At 44.6% G+C, this 21155-nt stretch overlaps 1 protein-coding gene, 1 non-coding gene and 2 pseudogenes across 2 annotated transcripts in view; 1 reads left to right on the top strand and 3 right to left on the bottom strand.

The window, feature by feature from the left end:
• Positions 1–3765, top strand: part of PFKFB1 (6-phosphofructo-2-kinase/fructose-2,6-biphosphatase 1) — a 185712-nt gene extending 181947 nt beyond the window's left edge. Inside the window, exon 14 of the mRNA XM_023539368.2 lies at positions 82–3765. Coding sequence (XP_023395136.1) covers positions 82–141 — 60 coding nt within the window. The 3' untranslated portion in view covers positions 142–3765. The remainder of the gene's footprint in view (positions 1–81) is intronic.
• A 727-nt stretch (positions 3766–4492) lies between these two features.
• Positions 4493–20301, bottom strand: LOC100662053 (trophinin-like; annotated as a pseudogene).
• LOC135228849 (trophinin-like) lies at positions 5228–6073 on the bottom strand (annotated as a pseudogene).
• Positions 7912–8040, bottom strand: LOC111747770 (small nucleolar RNA SNORA11). Its single transcript, XR_002783718.1, has one exon. It is a non-coding gene; the product is annotated as a small nucleolar RNA SNORA11 (small nucleolar RNA).
• Positions 20302–21155: the final 854 nt, after the last annotated feature.

Below are 21155 nucleotides of genomic sequence, written 5' to 3'. Positions count from 1 at the left end.
AGTGAGGACAAGAGGCAGAAGAGGGGTTGGGGCCGTGCACTTCTCTCTCCTTCCTATTAATCCTGGGATCTCTTTTCTCAGAATGTGGACATCACCCGAGAACCTGAGGAAGCTCTGGACACTGTTCCTGCCCACTACTGAGCACTCTCCAGGAGGCCAAACTGCCTCTCCTTACTGTTTTCCCACCTGGAGGAGCTTCTATTCCTGCTCCTGTCCTATCATGAGAAGACTATGGCCTTGGTCTCATTGGGAGAGCCCTGCCTCCAGTGAAGAAATTCTCAGCAAGCTCCAAAACAGGTCTTGATTACTGACTATAACTGAGGAGCTGTCTAAGTCTGGATGAAGCTTAGTTTTTTTCTTCTAAATTCCTATTCTCTGACAAATAAAGTCATCTCTTACTGCTTACAGGAAGGGCGAAGAGGTGATTGTAAGGCTTCTCCTTTTGTCCTTAAGATCCTTACACTGTGAAGTGGCTCTGGTGCTGTGGCAGTGGGGAATGGATGAGGGCTTCCTGGAGAGAAGGGTTCTGGGGCAGCACCTCCAAAGATGGGAGAGGAGATAGATCCCTGTGAGTGCCTGTGGGTCTTGTTCCTTGATGAGCAGTGTGACTGGGTACGTGACACCTTCATCCTGCATTTAGAGAAGAATCTAGCATTTGAACCACAGTACTCCTTTCTACTCCAACTCTTGCTGCCTCCTGAGTGGTTTCACTGTCCGCATGAACAAAGCAATGAATACCTTGGCTTCCCAGGCCCCTGATCCCCTCAGTGCCAGTGATCGTCTCCTCCCCGTCAGCAGCCACACCATGGATCTTGGCATCATTTAGACTTCTCCTCACCCTAACTTCTTAAACCCCCACATGTCTGTCAGTTTGTCGTATTGTGGGGGATTGCCTGTTGCTGTGATGCTGGAAGATATGCCACCAGTATTCAGATAACAGCAGGGTCACCCATGGAGGACAGGTTTCAGGTGAGCTTCCAGACTAAGACAGACCAGGAAGAAGGACCTAGCAGTCTACTTCTGAAAAGAATTAGCCAGTGGAAACCTTATGAATAGCAGCTGAACATTGTCTGACATAGTGCCGGAAGATGAGTCCCCCAGGCTGGAACGTACTCAAAAAATGACTAGGGAAGAGCTGCCTCCTCAAAGTAGAGTAGACCTTAATGACGTGGATGGAGTAAAGCTGTCAGGCCCTTCATTTGCTGATGAGGCATGACTCAAAATGAGAAGAAACAGCTGCAAACATCCATTAATAATTGGAACCTGGAATACACAAAATATGAATCCAGGAAAATTGAAAATCATCAAAAATGTAATGGAGCTCATAAACATCAATATCCTAGGCATTAGTGAACTGAAATGGACTGGTATGGGCCATTTTGAATTGGACAATTATATAGTCTACTATGTTGGGAATGACAACTTGAAGAAGAATGGTGTTGCATTCATTGTCAAAAAGAACATTTCAAGATCTATCCTGAAGTACAACACTGTCAGTGATAGGATAATATCCATACCCCTACAAGGACGACCAGTTAATACCACTATTATTCAAATTTATGCAGCAATCACTAAGGCCAAAGATGAAGAAATTGAAGATTTTTATCAGCTTCTGCAGTCCGAAATTGATCAAACATGCAATCAGGATGCATCGATAATTACTAGTGATTGGAATGCAAAAGTCAGAAACAAAGAAGAAGGATTGGTAGTTGAAAAATATGGCCTTGGTGGGAAACAATGCCTGAGATCAAATGATCAATTTTGCAAGACCAGCAACTTCTTCATTGCAAATATCTTTTTTCACCAACATAAACAGTGACTATACAGATGGAACACACAGGAATCAAATCGACTACATCTGTGGAAAGAGACAATGGAAAAGCTCAATATTATCAGTCAGAATAAGGCCAGGGGCCGACTGTGGAACAGACCATCAATTGCTCATATGCAGGTTCAAGCTGAAACTGAAGAAAATCAGAGCAAGCCCACAACAGCCAAAACACTACCTTGAGTATCCCCCACCTGATTTGAGAGATCATCTCAAGAATAGATTTAGTTCGTTGAACACTAATGGCTGAAGACCAGATGAGTTGTGGAATGACATCAAGGACATCATACATGAAGAGAGCAAGAGGTCACTGAAAAGACAGGAAAGAAAGGCAAGACCAAGATGGATGTCAGAGGAGACTCTGACACTTGCTCTTGAACGTCGACCAGCTAAAGCAAAGGAAGAGATGATGAAATAAAAGAACTGAACAGAAGTTTTCAAAGGGCTCCTCGAGAAAACAAAGTATTATAATGACATATGCAAAGAGGTGGAGGTAGAAAACCAAAAGGGAAGAACATGCTTGGTGTTTCTCAAGCTGAAAGAACTGAAGAAAAAATTCAAGCCTTGAGTTGCAATAGTGAAGGATTCTATGGGGAAAATACTAAACGATGCAGGAAGCATCAAAAGAAGATGGAAGGAATACACAGAGTCATTATACCAAAAAGAATTAGTCAATGTTCAACCATTTCAAGAGGTGGCATATGATCAGGAGCCAATGGTACTGAAGGAAGAAATCCAAGCTGCTCTGAAGGCATTGGCAAAAAATAAGGCTTCAGGAATTGATGGAATATCAATTGAAATGTTTCAACAAACAGATGCAGCACTGGAGGCGCTCACTTATCTATGCCAAGAAATATGGAAGACAGCTTCCTGGCCAACTGACTGGAAGAGATCCATATTTATGCCTATCCCCAAGAAAGGTGATCCAACAGATTGCAGAAATTATAGAACAATATCATTAATATCACACTCAAGCAAAATTTTGCTGAAGATCATCCAAAAGCGGCTGCAGCAGTATGTCGACAGGGAACTGCAAGAAATTCAGGCCAGTTTCAGAAGACGACATGGAACCAGGGATAACATTACTGATGTCAGATGGATCCTGGCTGAAAGCAGAGAATACCAGAAGGATGTTTACCTGTGTTTTATTGATTGTGCAAAGGCATTCGACTGTGTGGATCATAAATTATGGATAACATTGTGAAGAATGGGAATTCCAGAATACTTAATTATGCTCATGAGGAACCTGTACATAGATCAAGATGCAGTTGTTCAGACAGAACAAGGGGACACTGAGTGGTTTATGGTCAGGAAAGGTGTGTGTCAGGGTTGTGTCCTTTCACCATACTTATTCAATCTGTATGCTGAGCAAATAATCCGAGAAGCTGGACTATATGAAGAAGAATGGGCAACGGGATCAGAGGAAGGCTCATTAACAACCTGTGATATGCAGATAACACAACCTTCCTTGCTGAAAGTGAAGAGGACTTGAAGCACTTACTAATGAAGATCAAAGACCACAGCCTTCAGTATGGATTACACCTCAACATAAAAAAAAAAACCTCAACATAAAGAAAACAAAAATCCTCACAACTGGACCAATTAGCAACATCAGGATAAATGGAGAAAAGACTGAAGTTGTCAAGGATTTCGTTTTACTTGGATCCACAATCAACAGCCATGGAAGCAACAGTCAAGAAATCAAAAGATGCACTGCATTGGGCAAATCTGCTGCCAAGGACCTCTATAGGGGTTTGAAAAGCAAGGTTGTAACCCTGAAGACGAAGGTGCACCTGATCCAAACCATGGTATTTTCAATCGCATCATATGCATGTGAAAGCTGGACAATGAATAAGGAAGAGTGAAGAACTGGGCCTTTGAATTGTGGTGTTGGCCAAGAACATTGAATATACTATGGACTGCCAAATGAATGAGCAAATCTGTCTTGGAAGAAGTACAACCAGAATGCTCCTTGGAAGCAAGGATGGCGAGACTGCGTCTTACTTACTTTGAACATGTTGTCAGGAGAGATCAGTCCCTGGAGAAGGACATCATGCTTGGTAAAGTAGAGGGTCAGTGGAAAAGAGGAAAACCCTCAACAAGGTGGATTGACACAGTGGCTGCAATAATGGGCTTAAGCATAGCAACGATTGTAAGAATGGCACAGGGCCGGGCAGGGTTTCGTTCTGTTGTGCATAGGGTTGCTATGAGTCAGAACCAACTCGATGGCACCTAAAAACAGCAACAAGTTCTTAAGTACAAGCGTCTCAATGCCTGTCCACTGGTTTCCCAGTCCTTACAGCTCTCAGTGTTATTCAGAGGACACTTAGTAGCGTGCCTGCCACACAGAAGACAGGCAAGTGCTCTTTCTTGAATGAACAATATTTGTACTTGTACTGCATCAGCCCTCTTCCTCCTTGTTGTTATTCCATCCCTAGCTAACTTGGATCCTACTGTCCATCTCAGCCATCTCCATGCCTCTATTATGGGCCAGTACTGGGAACACTTGCTGCCTTTGTTCCCTTGTCCTTCTATCACAACCGCCCAGGAAGACCCACATCCCCTTTTTTGTTGGAATTTACTACAAGGTTATTGATCACTGCTTGAATCTAATCTATACTTATTTGCTTCCACAGATAGCTTTAAATCCTGTTCAAAGTCAGTGTCATCTTCTATTCTCTGGCTCCCTATCCCATTCTATCTTCTCAGGGATGGACTGCATCAGTCAGTCTCTGACTTCCATATCTACTGCCTGTCCCTCTCTATTGGTTTTTCCTCCACAGGCTATGCAAGATGCTTAAGTCTCTCTCTTGTATCCCAAGAAAATTCTCTTTTGTTCCCATATCTACCTCTTGTTACATCCCCCTATACTTCCATTCTTACCCAAACTCCTCAAAATGAAAGTATACTTACTGTTTGGTCCCCCTCCCTCTGCCTTCTGCTCCAGGCTTTCCTCCTCCATATTTTGCTCAAGCCATTGTCCTCTTGTCTGCCATGCTTTCCCCAGGAAAGCATATTTGCTTTCCTTATCCCATGAGACTCATACTGCTTCTTAGTCTAAGGTGGACCCCTACCTTCCCGAAAGAGTTATGCTGATCTTGAGCTTTTCTATGAACCTAAAATGTCACTCACAAAAACCTAAGCACATTAAAGGACAGTAAAAAAACTTTTCAATTCATTTGGCAAATTTAACGTAACTCTGATACCAAGAAAAAATGACAGAACACAGAGAGTAAACAATAAAGCAGGAAAGCAAACAGATTTTACATAGCATGTCACCTTCAGCTGATTAGTAGTAGCTGCTTAGACTGCTGTGCAGGGAAAGATTCCAAGGATATACCCTGGCTCCATGGGAAAGGCTGCTGCAATTCATTAGCAGTACCTGTAAACATAGGAAATAAACCTGAAAACAAAACACCAAAGACAAACACATTTTGGCACCAAATATACTGCTTTCTCATACTTCCTTCATTGCCTCCATCTCCCTCCCACCTATGGGTTTCTTATAATCCCAAGCTCTTCTATCCATCCCCTATGGGTCCAGGCTGTAATTACCTGAAACCTCACTAACCATAGGAGAAGCTACAGGCACCAAGGCTGATGGCTCCATCACCAAAGCCAGCACTGCTTCTTGGTCCACTGCTGAAGCCAGTACCAATGCTTGGTTCACTGTCAAAGCCAGCACCAGTGTTTGGTCCACTGCCAAAGCCAACAATAGAATTGGGTCTACCACTGAGGCTGGTGCTAGTGCTGGGTTCACCAGTAAATCCAGTACTGGTGTTGAGACCACCGCTGAAGCCAGCACTGGTGCCAAGTGTGCTGCAAAAACCAGAATTAGTGCCCAGCCCACCTCTAAAACCATCACTGCCAACCATTTCACCACCAAAGCTAGCACTGGTGCCTGGTCTTCCACTGAAGCCAGCACTGGTTGGTGCTCGCTCAGTCCACCACCAAATCTGGCACTGGTGCTTAACCTATTGCCAAAGCTGAAACTGGTACTGGTGCTGGGTCCATCATGAAGGCTAGCATTGGTAGCACCACTGAAGCAGGCACTGGTACTAGAAGAGGAACCAAAGCATAGGTTGGTGCTAGATGCACTGCCAAAGCAGAGGCTGGTGCTAGGAGCTCCACCAGGCCAATGTTGTTGCTAGGAGTGCCGAAGTCAGCAATGGTGCTAACTGCTCCCCTGAAACCAGCTTTGGTGAAAGCCAGCACTGGTGCTGGGTGTACTGCCAGAGCCAGCATTGGTGCTGAGTGCCCCACCAAAGCTGACACTAGTGCTGGGAGAGTCACTGAAGCAGATACCGGTGCTTAGTGTGCCACCAAATTCAGTGCGGGTGCTGGAGGAACCAATGAAGAAAACACCAGTGCTGAGTATACCATCAAAACCAGCACTGGTGCTGGAAGAGCCACCAAAGCAGACACTGGTGTTGACTGTTCTGCCAAAGCTAGTGCTGGTGCTGAGTATACCACTGAAGACTGCACTAGGGCTGGGTGCATTGCCGAAGCTGGCGCTGGTGCCAAGCACACCACTGAAGCCAGCAGATGTGCCAAGTGTGCCTCCAAAGCCAGAGCTGGCTCCACCACTTAAACTGGCACTGGTACTGGAATCACCGAAGGCTAATGCTGGGTTCATTGTTGAAACTAGAGGCGGTGCTGGGTATACCACCAAAGCTAATGCTGGTTCCAACACTGAAGCTAGACCTAGTGCTGGATACACCACCAAAGCTAACGTTGGCTGTGCTACTGAAGTTGGCACTGGTGCTGTGTGCACCACCGAAAGTAATGACAGCTGCACCACCAAAGTCACCACTGGGGGTGGGTGCACCACCAAAGCTAATACTAGCACTATAGCTGAAGCTAGTTCTGGTGCTAGCTCCTCCACTAAAGTCAACAGTGTTGCTGGCGTCTGCATTTTCATTGGCTCTAGCTTCAGTTTCAAATGCGAATCTACTCCAGGCCTGAGCTTCGTTGTCTAACTTTTCCCTTGTTAGGCAGTCGACATCCATGTCATCCCAGTTCCAGGGCCCAGCCACAGCTTCCACTCCAGTCCCCATTTGGGCTCTTGTCTCAGCCTTGGCCTCAGTCTCAGCCACAGCTGCAGCCTGGACTTCCATCTCCACAGCCTCATGATACTGAGAAGCCCAGCCCTTGGGGTCTTTCTTCTCCACCTGAGATAGAAATGATAATCACTATAAGAAAAATAGTCCTTGTAATTATAGATTAAGCACCTACTATGGGGCTCTTGGAAACCCTGGTGGTGTAGTGGTTAAGTGCTACAGCTGCTAACCAAAGGGTCAGCAGTTCGAATCTACCAGGCACTCCTTGGAAACTCCGTGGGGCAGTTCTACTCTGTCCTATAGGGTCGCTAAGAGTCGGAATTGACTCGACGGCACTGGGTTTGGTTTTTTTGGTTATGGGGCTCTATCATGTGTCAGTCCTGAGATCTAATTTCAGCTCTTAGCTTAGGTGCTATGCGACTGTGGACAAGTTACTTAACCTCACTGAGTCCAAGTGTCTTCATCTGTAATATGGGAAACGATAAGAATAGGTATGAGGAATAAATGAGACAATTAAACTATACATCTAGCAGCATTCTAGAACATAAATGAGGCTCCATAATCTTCATATATGATCTTCAGGCTGCTCTCTACCTTCCCATTCCTACATGTAGCCTTCCCCAGCCAGAGATAGTCCATTTCCCTATACGCCAAGTCAGGGTATCTCTCCTATTACCTCGCACGGAAACTTGAGGACTATCATCCTGCTATTCTCATGGTAGGAGTGCATGCCCCAGAAGAACTTATATTCAGGTGGTCTGCTGTTGGGAACTCTCTTGTGTTCAGGTACCTTGGAGAGAGGAAATGAAACTTGCTTCTGGCCAAGCAAACCTGTTGTCTAGCCACCAGGTACCAGGTGGCAACTCACCCAAGCAAGCACTAAACTAAGATCCTGGAAAAGGATTTCCAAGACCCTCCAGCCGCAGACTCACTCCCAAATACAGTTCAGGTTCTTGGCCTCCAATATTGAGCCATTTCTCATTGGCCCTGTGCAAAGTAGTCACTTGGTGCTGCAGGAGAAACATGTGCAGGGTATGATGTCACAGGAAGGCCAAAATATCCTGACACCTGCGAGGAGTAAACCCAAATTCCTGTTGGGTGTGTTTTCAACAGACGGCCAATTCTGCAGGCCCCTGGCTCTGAGGACACCCTGCAGCAAAGACTTTGTGTTTGGTCTGGTCAAGCCCTGAAAAGGTTCAACCATGGGAATTGTGGGAAGACCTCAGTTCTAGAACAGAGGATGCCCATCTCTCTAAAGCTAGTGTAAGAAAGGGACTGATTAAGCACATTCTGAACCAGACCAGCACACTGAGAATACTTCAAGGCCAGACAAAAGCCCAAGACACCACTTACTTCCACTTCACAAATTCTTCTGTGACGTGCTTCCTCACTTCCTGGAAGAACGAGTGCCTAACACTGACAAGAGGAAAAATAAACTATGAACAGAAACCATAACTGCCAAGATGAAGGCAGAGTCACTTCCCGACATAAAAGAGACCTCTCTAGCACGAGCAGTGTCAAAGGAAGCCAGGAAGGTAGTGAGCTCATGGTCACTAGAAGCAACCTGTGAGGCCAGATGGTTCTTTGTCAGGGATGTCCTGAAGGTCTATCTAGATCTCAGCTTAGAAGAGATAGAGGAGAATGGGAGTAGAGTTCAGGACAATTTCCCCATTCGCCCAAGTCAGAACCCAAGGCCCTCTACCCAGTCCAGAACCCCTCACCTACTCCACCAGACCACCAGGCTGATGCAATCCTGGGTCCATCCTCTCTCTCTCTCTCATTTTTTTTCATTGTACTTTAGAGGAATGTTTACAGAACAAACTAGTTTCTCATCAAACAGTACACACGTTGTTCTATGACATTGGTTAACAACCCACAACAAGTCGACACTCTCCCTTCTCAACCCTGGGTTCCCTATTACCAGCTTTCCTGTTCCCTCCTGCCTTCCGGTCCCTGCCCCAGGGCTGGTGCACCCCTTTAGTCTTGTTTTGTCCCATGGACCTGTTCAATCTTTGGCTGAAGGGTGAACCTCAGGGGTGACCTCATTACTGAGCTGAAAGGGTATCTGGGGGCAATACTCTCAGGATTTCTCCAGTCTCCGTCAGGCCAGCAAGTCTGGTCTTTCTTTTCGAGTTACAATTTTGTTCTACATTTTTCTACATCTTCATCCAGGATCCTCTATTGTGATCCCTATTGGAGCAGTTAGTGGTGGTAGCCAGGCACCATCTAGTTGTACTGGACCCAGTCTGGTGAAAGCCGTGGTAGATGTGGACCATCCTCTCTTGCCAAAGGACAACACAGACAGCAAGCACTGAGAGAGCTCAATCATACCCAGGGCGCAGCCCTAACTTGTGTAGCACCTCCCAGATGACAGCTGCAAGGGAGGCAAGAGGAGACAGGGGCAGAAAATGAACACATGGAATTCAGATCATGACCACCCATTCAGCTGCAGGCCCAGGCACTCACCCTCATTGGCTTTGTTGCCATTCATAAAAATGACACCCAGAATCACCATGAGGAGACCCAGCTTGGGTGTCCTTTGTCCTAAGGAAGTAATACTACAGAAAGAAGGTTTAATTCCAGCAACTGTTTGCAAAACACATCAGCCAGCTCACTAGGCTAGCCTCTACCAGATTCCTAGGAGAATTCTCTGCCAGTCTATGCTCCAGGCTCTATGCAATCCCGGGCAAGACATTTACTCAGTAAAGTGGGGAAAATCACATCATCCCCTCCCCACGCTACCAAGATGGAAGAAGGCCTGTCAGCCTGGTACAACACAAGCACTCAGCCTCTGTGAATTCCTTCTTTCTCTCCCAGGTCCCTCAGCCTTTTGAGAGCTCTAGACACAGCCCCACTGATGACTCTCCTGCCCTTCGAGAATCATGATCTACCTGCACCAGGGAGCCCTCTCTTGAAAACCACTCTACAAGGTCAGGCCAGGTACCAGCAGGAAGAGACAAGCAACGGCAGGCTGACTTTCCGGGGAAGCCTCTGGAGAGACAGAAAACCTGACAGCAGGAATGGCCCACCCCAGGTCTCGATACCATTCAAGCAATCACATTCAGGTACCACTACTATGTCCAGAGCTCCAACCAGGTGCAGGAACTGGACCAGGGCCTTTTTAAGCCCCATTTTTTATGACTGTGTAAGAGGATGTGGGGAGAAAGGACAGGGAAGGGGCAGTACGGTGGACAAAACTCCCCTACCACCACGTCCCCTTCAGCTTAGGTTCCCACTATGCTTGCAGAGAATTCCTGAGTGCTGATGAGAATATACAAGTTACTTATCAGTTTCCTTCAGATTGGCTCGAAACATCTGCCAAGTAAAAAAAAACAGCTTATGAGATCACCAAATTCAGCCTAGGCATCCCTCAGCTTCCTGAGCATTCTGAAGCTCTTTGGGTATGTAGGTTTTTGAGGGTTTTTGCTTGTTTGTTTAAATGAGAAATCAGTAAGACACTGCAAATAAAACACTAAGCTGGAGGCGGGGCCAAGATGGATGACTAGGTAGACGCTACCTCGGATCCCTGTTGCAACAAAGACTCGGAAAAACAAGTGAATCGATCACATACATGACAATCTACGAACACTGAACAACAAAAACAGATTTAAAGAGTTGACCTGAGTGACAGAGACAGAGACCTGATATCAACTCAAATAGGGAAATCACAAAAACAAATTAAGATTAATTTAAAAAAATGCTCAAAACAGGGAATCATTGAAGTCAATATGTAAAAGATCACAATAATCAAAAAGAGGGACTAAATACAGGTGGCATAGAACTGCCATATGGAGAGGGATACAAGGCGATATAGGACAATACAAGTTAGGTTTTTACTTAGAAAAATAGGGGTAAATATTAAGGTAACCACAAAGAGGTATAACAACTCCATAACTCAAAATAAAACCCAAGAAAAACGTAACAACTCAACAAACATAAAGTCAAATACTATGAAAATGAGGATCACACACTTTACAAAGAAAAACGTCTCAGGACAAAAAAAGTAAGTGGAACAATGAAATTGTCAACAACAAACATAAAAAGGCATCAAAATGACAACACTAAACACTTACTTATCTATAATTACGCTGAATGTAAATGGACTAAATGTACCAATAAAGAGACAGAGAGTCTCAGTCTGGATAAAGAAACACGATCCGTCTATATGCTGCCTACAAGAGACACACCTTAGACTTAGAGACACAAACAAACTAAAACTCAAAGGATGGAAAAAAATGTATCAAGCAAACAATAAGCAAAAAAGAAGAGGAGTAGCAATATTAATTTCTGACAAAATAGACTTTAGACTTAAATCCACCACAAAGGATAAAGAAGGACACTACATAATGATAAAAGGGACAAATGATCAGGAAGACATAACCATATTAAATATTTATGCACCCAATGACAGGGCTGGAAGATACATAAATCAAATTTTAACAGAACTGAAAAGTAAGATAGACACCTCCACAATTATAGTAGGAGACTTCAACACACCACTTTTGGAGAAGGACAGGACATCCAGTAAGAAGCTCAATAGAGACACGGAAGATCTAATTACAACAATCAACCAACTTGACCTCATTGACTTATAAAGAACTCTCCACCCAACTACTGCAAAGTATACTTTTTTTTTTAGCACACATAAACATTCTCTAGAATAGACGACATATTAGGTCATAAAACAAACCTTTGCAGAATCCAAAACATCGAAATATTACAAAGCATCTTCTCAGACCACAAGGCAATAAAACTAGAAATCAATAACAGAAAAACTAGGGAAACGAAATCAAATACTTGGAAACGGAACAATACCCTCCTGAAAAAAAGACCGGGTTATAGAAGACACTAAGAACGGAATAAGGAAAATCATAGAATGCAACGAGAATGAAAATACTTCCTATCAAAACCTCTGGGACACAGCAAAAGCAGTGCTCAGAGGCCAATTTATATCGGTAAATGCACACATACAAAAAGAAGAAAGAGCCAAAAGCAGAGAGCTGTCCCTACAACTTGAACAAAGAGAAAGTGAGCAACAAAAGAACCCATCAGGCACCAGAAGAAAACAAATCATAAAAATTAGAGCTGAACTAAATGAATTGGAGAACAGAAAAACAATTGAAAGATGTAACAAAGCCAAAAGCTGGTTCTTTGAAAAAATTAACAAAATCGATAAACCATTGGCTAGACTGACTAAAGAAATACAGGAAAGGAAACAAATAACCCGAATAAGAAACGAGAAGGACCACATCACAACAGACCCAACTGAAATTAAAAGAATCATATCAGATTATTACGAAAAATTGTACTCTAACAAATTTGCAAACCTAGAAGAAATGGATAAATTCCTGGAAAAACACTACCTACCTAAATTCCAAAATTTTACCTAAACTAACACAATCAGAAGTAGAACAACTAAATAGACCCATAACAAAAAAAGAGATTGAAACGGTAATCAAAAAACTCCCAACAAAAAAAAAGCCCTAGCCCGGATGGCTATACTGCAGAATTCTACCAAACTTTCAGAGAAGAGATAACACCACTACTACTAAAGGTATTTCAAAGCATAGAAAATGACGGAATACTACCAACTCATTCTATGAAGCCACCATCTCCCTGATACCAAAACCAGGTAAAGACACCACAAAAAAAGAAAATTACAGACCTATATCCCTCATGAACATTGATGCAAAAATCCTGAACAAAATTCTAGCCAATAGAATTCAACAACATATCAAAAAAATAATTTACCGCGACCAAGTGGGATTTATACCACGTATGCAAAAAAGGCTGGTTTAATATTAGAAAAACCATTAATGTAATCCACCATATAAATAAAACAAAAGACAAAAACCACATGATCTTATCAATTGATGCAGAAAAGGCATTTGACAAAGTCCAACACCCACTTATGATAAAAACTCTCACCAAAATAGGAATTGAAGGAAATTCCTCAACATAATAAAGGGCATCTATGCAAAGCCAACAGCCAACATCACTCTAAATGGAGAGAGCCTGAAAGCATTTCCCTTGAGAACGGGAACCAGACAAGGATGCCCTTTATCACCGCTCTTATTCAACATTGTGCTAGAGGTCCTAACCAGAGCAATTAGGCTAGACAAAGAAATAAAGGGCATCCGGATTGGCAAAGAGGAAGTAAAATTATCTCTATTTGCAGATGACATGATCTTATACACAGAGAACCCTAAGGAATCCCCCAGAAAACTACTGAAACTAATAGAAGAGTTTGGCAGAGTCTCAGGTTATAAGATAAACATACAAAAATCACTTGGATTCCTCTACATCAACAAAAAGAACATCGAAGAGGAAATAACCAATTCAATACCATTCACAGTAGCCCCCAAGAAAATAAAATACTTAGGAATAAATCTTACCAAGGTTGTAAAAGACCTATACAAAGAAAACTACAAAGCTCTACTACAAGAAATTCAAAAGGACATACTTAAGTGGAAAAACATACCTTGCTCATGGATAGGAAGAGTTAACATAGTAAAAATGTCCATTCTACCAAAAGCCATCTATACGTACAATGCACTTCCGATCCAAATTCCAATGTCATTTTTTAAGGTGATAGAGAAACAAATCACCAATTTCATATGGAAGGGAAAGAAGCCTCGGATAAGCAAAGCATTACTGAAAAAGAAGAAGAAAATGGGAGGCCTCAGTCTACCTGATTTCACAACCTATTATACAGCCACAGTAGTCAAAACAGCCTGGTATTGGTACAACAACAGACACATAGACCAGTGGAACAGAATTGAGAACCCAGATATAAATCCATCCACATATGAGCAGCTGATATTTGACAAAGGCCCAGTGTCAGTTAATTGGGGAAAAGATGGTCTTTTTAACAAATGGTGCTGGCATAACTGGATATCCATTTGCAAAAAAATGAAACAGGACCCATACCTCACACCATGCACAAAAACGAACTCCAAGTGGATCAAAGACCTAAACATAAAGACTAAAACGATAAAGATCATGGAAAAAAAAATAGGGACAATGTTAGGAGCCCCAATACAAGGCATAAACGGAACACAAAACATTACCAAAAATGATGAAAAGAAACCAGATAACTGGGAGCTCCTAAAAATCAAACACCTATGCTCATCTAAAGACTTCACCAAAAGACTAAAAAGACCACCTACAGACTGGGAAAGAATTTTCAGCTATGACATCTCAGACCAGCGCCTGATCTCTAAAATCTACATGATTTTGTCAAAACTCAACCACAAAAAGACAAACAACCCAATCAAGAAGTGGGCAAAGGATATGAACACGCACTTCATTAAAGAAGATATTCAGGCAGCTAATAGATACATGAGAAAATGCTCTCGATCATTAGCCATTAGAGAAATGCAAATTAAAACTACGATGAGATTCCATCTCACTCCAACAAGGCTGGCATTAATCCAAAAAACACAAAATAATAAATGTTGGAGAGGCTGCGGAGAGATTGGAACTCATACACTGCTGGTGGGAATGTAAAATGGTACAACCACTTTGGAAATCTATCTGGCATTATCTTAAACAGTTAGAAATAGAACTACCATACAACCCAGAAATCCCACTCCTCAGAATATACCCTAGAGAAATAAGAGCCTTCACATGAACAGATATATGCACACCCATGTTTATTGCAGCTCTGTTTACAATAGCAAAAAGCTGGAAGCAACCTAGGTGTCCATCAACGGATGAATGGTTAAATAAATTGTGGTATATTCACACAATGGAATAGTATGCATCGATAAAGAACAGTGACGAATCTGTGAAACATTTCATAACATGGAGGAACCTGGAAGGCATTATGCTGAGTGAAATTAGTCAGAGGCAAAAGGACAAATATTGTATAAGACCACTATTATAAGATCTTGAGAAATAGTAAAAACTGAGAAGAACACATCCTTTTGTGGTTACGAGGGGGGGAGGGAGGGAGGGTGGAAGAGGGTTTTTTACTGATTAATTAGTAGCTAAGAACTGCTTTAGGTGAAGGGAAGGACAATACTCAGTACATGGAAGGTCAGCTCAACTGGACTGGACCAAAAGCAAAGAAGTTTCCGGGATAAACTGAATGCTTCAAAGGTCAGCGGAGCAATGGCAGGGGTTTGGGAACCATGGTTTAAGGGAACTTCTAAGTCAATTGGCAAAATAATTCTATTATGAAAACATTCTGCATCCCACTTTGAAATGTGGCGTCTGGGGTCTTAAATGCTAACAAGCGGCCATCTAAGATGCATCAATTGGTCTCAACCCACCTGGAGCAAAGGAAAATGAAGAACACCAAGGTCACACGACAACTAAGAGCCCAAAAGACAGAAAGGGCCACATGAACAAGAGACCTACATCATCCTGAGACCAGAAGAACTACATGGTGCCTGGCCACAATCGATGACTGCCCTGACAGGGAGCACAACAGAGAACCCTTGAGGGAGCAGGAGATCAGTGGGATGCAGACCCCAAATTCTCATAAAAAGACCATACTTAATGGTCTGACTGAGACTAGAGGAATCCCGGTGGTCATGGTCCCCAAACCTTCTGTTGGCACAGGACAGGAACCATTCCCGAAGACAACTCATCAGGCATGAAAGGGACTGGACAGTGAGTAGGAGAGAGATGCTGCTGAAGAGTGAGCTAATTATATCAGATGGACACTTGAGACTGTGTTGGCATCTCCTGTCTGGAGGGGGGATGGGAGGATAGAGAGAGTTGGAAGCTGGCAAAATTGTCACGAAAGGAGAGACTGGAAGGGCTGACTCATTAGGGGGAGAGCAAGTGGGAGTACGGAGTAAGGTGTATATAAACTTATATGTGACAGACTGACTTGATTTGTAAACGTTCACTTGAAGCTCAATAAAAGTTAATAAAAAAACACTAAGCTAAGTGTACTATTCTTTTTAACATCATCTTGTGATTAGTGGGAATCCAGGGAGACAGAGAATGGGGAATGGAAGGGAGAGATAAGCATCTGAAACACATTACAGGGCATGTCCAGCAGTGGACAGAAGCCAAGGCTAGTTGAATGGTTTGGGTCCTAGCTGTGCTTTTACCACTGACTTGCTCTGTGACCCATGGCTCGTCTACCCCCCTCCGGAGGCCATTCTGCCCATCTGCACAGTGGATTAGCAAGTCTTTGTGGTCCCTCCCAGAAACCCAAAACCAAACCCACTGCTGTCGAGTCGATTCCGACTCATAGTGACCCTATAGGACAGAGTAGAACTGCCCCATAGAGTTTCTAAGGAGCGCCTGGCGGATTCGAACTGCCGACCTTTTGGGTAGTAGCCGCAGCACTTAACCACTACGCCGCCAGTGTTTCCTCTTCCCAGAAAAAAACATGTTAATTCAAGGCTTCTTCACTGTGCCCACCCCCCAGGGCTGCCCCTTCACCGTCTCCAGAGCATAGCTTGCTCATTCAACGATCTCTGGAAAATATTCATCATATTCTCAGATGACATCCTTCAATATGTCTGCAGGAAGGGAAAGGCGAGAGCCGCTGGGTTGAGCAGGGGACACAGAGCTGCAGCCCTTTTGGCAGTCCTGTGGGGTCAGTGCAGCCAGAGTCCTGAACTGTGTTAATAGTCATGGCATAGTGGGAGGAGGGCAGGGGTGGAGATATGAGGGAAAGAGGAGGCCAAAAAGGTAAAGGGTTGTGTGCCGGGGCATAGGAAGAGGAGCGGAGTGGAGAACAAAGCTCGGGGGAGGGTTTATAGGACTCTACCTGAGCTTTTGATGGGGATCTTTGCCTGGTCCTTAACCAGCAGATATTTCACCAACTTATTTTCCTGGTAGAGGAGGAATAGATGGGGAGATCTGCCAGGGCCTGGACAGCAGCAGCAGCCTGCAGAAAATTTGGAAGGGTGGCAGAGAAGAGTGTAGGCGAGGAAGAAAAGACTGAGCTGCATTGAATTCTTACCCTTTCTTACAAAATGGCCACATCTCTGGGTCGAGGAGGCCTACGGCCCCATGTTATCCTTCTGCAATTATTGCCACCTCTCTTATCTCCATTCTGATGCTTGAACTGCATCATCAGAAAGAAGGAATGCCCAGCATCACCAGGGGAAAGAGATGGCTCTGTCTCTTCACCCTGCCTCCCACAGAAAGCCCCCTTAAGCCCTTCTCTGTAGTGGGGCCTGACCAGCCACTGGTCACTTTGAGTCCCAGACTTGTCTTTCACTGTCTTCCAGGCAGGAGTTTCATTCCCCCTCCAGGCCAGAAGCAAGCCAAGGCAGGGCCTGAGGCTCCTCCTCTTCCTTTGTCCACTACTGACTCTACTATGTACTAGCTATACCCCTTGGACAAGCCAGTTTGCCTCTCTGGGATTCAGTTTCTTTATCTGTAGAGCTGGGACTATGATCCCTAGTTGGTAAGTGTTACTTTCAAGATATAAAGACATAACCTGTGTGAACATGCCCAACACAAGCCCTGGTATGTGGCAGCTACTATGTAAATACAAAGTGAATTACATCCAGGTGGTACCTAAATGTATGAATGTCTTATGTCCCCACCAGTCTGTGAACTGCCAGAGGGCAAAAACTGTATCACATTCTTCTCAGCATCTCCTATCTGAATACAGGATCTCATTCAAAGTAAATATGCTCAGTAAACTTTTATAGAAGAAATGGACACACCAGGTATAGAGGAATGGAAAAAGAGAGACTCGAAGTCAAAGTTGGTGATGCCAGAGATCTCACCTTTCAGTTCCTCTTGTCCTGGGTCCTGGTTGTGGGCACCAGAATCAACTGAGCCAGGTGGTCATCTTCCGGGGCCTGGAAAGCAGCAGCAGTCTGGGTCTCAAGGGCACTTATGTTGGTCTGGGCCCTTTGGTCAGCAATTTAAGTCTGGCTTTCAGCTGCCCAGTCTTTAGCGGCAACCTTCCAAGGCCTGGAACCTCTCTTGCCCCAGAAGGTGGCTGCCAGGGCTTGGTTGGTGATCATTAGAGTGGCAGCTGGGACCTCAGAGACCTCAGAAGCAGAATTTGGGCCCTTATTGGAAGCCTTCCTGCCCTTTGGTTTTTTGGGCCGGATAGCTGCTGCTGCTTCAGTGGCATTTGCGGCCTCTCCTGTAGGGTCGCTATGAGTCAGAATCGACTTGATGGCACCGGGTTTAAGAGCTCAGTGTCAGTATCTATGGACTTAGCAGTTGCCTTCTTGGCTTTGGAGGCTTTCTCGGTTCGGGAAGAGGCTGTTGAGCCAGGGTATAGGCTGTCTCATTCATAGTTTGGCCTTGGGTAGCTGTTTGGGTGGCAGTTGGAGCCAGTAAGACCTTTTTTATTTTATTTATTTTTATTGTGCTTTAAGTGTAAGTTTACAATTGAGTTTCTCATACAAAAACTTATACACACATTGTTATGTGACCCTAGTTGTTCTCCCTATAATGTGACAGCACACTCTTCCTCTCCATCCTGTATTTCCCATGTCCATTCAACCAGCTCTTGTTCCCCTCCGCCTTCTCATCTTACCTCCAGACAGAAGCTGCCCACTTAGTCTCACGTATCTACTTGAGCTAAGAAGCACGCTCCTTACCAGTATCATTTTATGTCTTTTAGTCCAGTCTAATCTTTGTCTGAAGAGTTGGCTCTGGGAAAGGTTTTCGTTTTGGGCTAACAGAGAGTCCAGGGGCCATCTCCTCTGGAGTACCTCCAGTCTCAGTCATACCATTAAGTCTGGTCTTTTTACTAGAATTTGAGGTCTGCATCTAACTGTTCTCCCGATCCATCAGGGATTCTCTGTTGTTTTCCCTGTAAGGGCAGTGATTGGTGGTAGCCGGGCACCATCTAGTTCTTCCGGTCACAGGCTGATGGAGTTTCTGGTTTATGTGGCCCTTTCTGTCTCTTGGGCTTATATTTTCCTTGTGCCTTTTGTGTTCTTCATTTTCCTTTGGAGACAGTAAGATCTTGATGGCACTTATATTTTCCTTGTGCCTTTTGTGTTCTTCATTTTCCTTTGGAGACAGTAAGATCTTGATGGCACTAGCTGTGGCCTTATCAACAGCCTCCTTAGCCTTGGAAGCTTTCTTAGGCTTGGTGGAGGCTATCAAGTCCTGGGATTTGGCTGACTTATTGGCAATTGGAGCCTGTATAGTCTGAGGGATGGCTGGTAGGTTTAGGGCCTGCAAAGGTGTCTTGATCTGTGTAGTAGCACCCACACTGCCAGATGGGGATTGGGAGCCTTGGGTTGCCTTAGCAGTAATTCTCTTTGTCTTCTTGGCTTTTTTAGGCTGAGCAGTGGCTGAGGAAGCCTGAGTATTGGCAGGTTTAAGGCCTGCAAAGTTACTTTGGACTTGTTGGTAGTAATCTCATTGGCAGGTGAGACCAGAGAGACAGCAGGTATGGCCTCAGTAGTAGCCTTAATAGAGGCCTTCTTGGTCTTGCTTTCCTTAGGCCAGTTGGCACCTGGTGGGTCCATGGCCAGGGGGTGCTTGGTTGTTAACATTAGGATATACATCAGAAAGACACTGTGCTCTTGCTACCACAAATCATGGATTCGAGCCACCTGCCACAAAACAGATGCTGAGACAGGAGGAAGGTAAAGAGCAAGAGGGCTTTATTGAATACCGGTATCCAAGAGACAGAGGGGATAGGTTCCTCCCAAATTCTGTCTGCCCCAAAAGGGCTAACTGGAGGGTTTTTCAGGGAGAAGGTCAGAGTTTAGAGATTTCCAGGAATGTTGGTTCTTCTTTGAGGTGTACATAATGATAAAGTGACCTATTGTTGATGTCTTGCAGGTCTCTTGATGCCATCCTGTTTTCATTCACAAGATGGGTCCTGGTTTTGTTCATTTATCTCTAGTCTCAATGGTATAGCTCATTGTTTTGCTCCCTGGGAGAGGAACATGGTTTAATCAACAAAAAAATCTTGATTACCTTGTTTTTCTACAAAGGAACAATCATGACAGATTCCAAAGCAAGTAATCGACATTTTCAAAGACTGAAGATTTAATCACAGGTTATACAGTTATACTAAAGCACTAAAAGAATATACTTTCTCTACTTCACTCTTTTGTGGACTCAGCCTGTACATCTGGAGAAAAGAGAAGTCCCAGACTCCCAGAAGGAGGCAGAGGGCCCTACTCACTTAAGATTATGATCTTCTGGACCATCTCACCTCCCTACAGACCACTCTGTCCACAAAGGCCCCCTCTTCCTCTGAGCAATAACTGATGCAGGAAGGGGGTAGGGGAAGGCAGCAGGGGATTGAGTCAGGCAGGTTTTCTTCTCCTTCCCCTCCACCATGCAGGGGAGGGCTAAGACATGTTGGGCAGGGCATTACAAGCACAGGGTGGTAGGGAGCCCAAGAGCAGTAGCAGAACTTAGGACCGGGCAGACTGCCTACTAAGAGTCAAGAAAGGACTCACCTGAAACAGGGGCATTCTATAACGGGTCATTTCTCCTATCCATTGCTCTGGGAGGTTGAGTAAGAGCTGAGCCTGAGGGGAAGGGACCTGTGTTAGGGGAGAATGAGTTGGGGGGAGGAAATCTCACCTAAAGTTGTTCCCCAAACCCTTCAACATCTGGGCTGTCATGCCTAGGAACCCAGGTCATCTGGCTTCTAAGCACTAGCTCCTTTTGCCTCCAAGAATCTGCAAACGTGTGTCCCCTACCGCAATTTGATAGTACACAGGCACACCAATTAGAGCCTCTCATCTCAGACTCATCCACTTTCCATCCCAATACAAGCCTTTCTTCAAGGCCCTCAGCGCACATGCACTTTGGTGGACCAGACAATCTCTAACCAGCTCATTTCCAGACACACACCTCCTGCTGTCAGAGCAACAGAACATCTTGTCCACACCCCTGGCCCACTCCTAAAAGCATCACTTCTCTGGATGCAACTTTTCCCCCAACACTGGCCGCCTGTCTGGGCTCTGCAGTACCTCCTAGCACCGCCCCTTCCACAACACCGCCCACCCCCCACCCCCCACCCCCCCACCCCTTTCCTATATGCCCTCTCCCTCTGCTCTTATTAAGTCTACTCACCACTTCTTCCCCAACACAGCTCCCCTCTTCCACATCTGCAAGTGCCTCCCAGTCCTGCCCTTTCTGCAACAGGGATACCCCACTCCCAAATCCAATGGTATTAAGCCTTCTGTGTACCCCTTGAAAGGTCCTGGCCTTTCCCTTTTCAGACCAGAAACCGTGTCCTTGCTCTCCTTTCTCCCACTTCAGCTGTATTCTTTCAGCCATTCAAAAGGGTCCCAATCCCTACTTTTTAGGGCCTAAACTGGGCATAGGCCCCTTTTCCAGCCTGAATG

The sequence above is a fragment of the Loxodonta africana genome, chromosome X (genome assembly GCF_030014295.1).
Source record: "Loxodonta africana isolate mLoxAfr1 chromosome X, mLoxAfr1.hap2, whole genome shotgun sequence".
In the NCBI taxonomy this organism is placed as follows: domain Eukaryota; kingdom Metazoa; phylum Chordata; class Mammalia; order Proboscidea; family Elephantidae; genus Loxodonta; species Loxodonta africana.
Note: the sequence above shows the minus strand (reverse complement) of the source record. Positions and strands in the feature narration are given on the sequence as shown.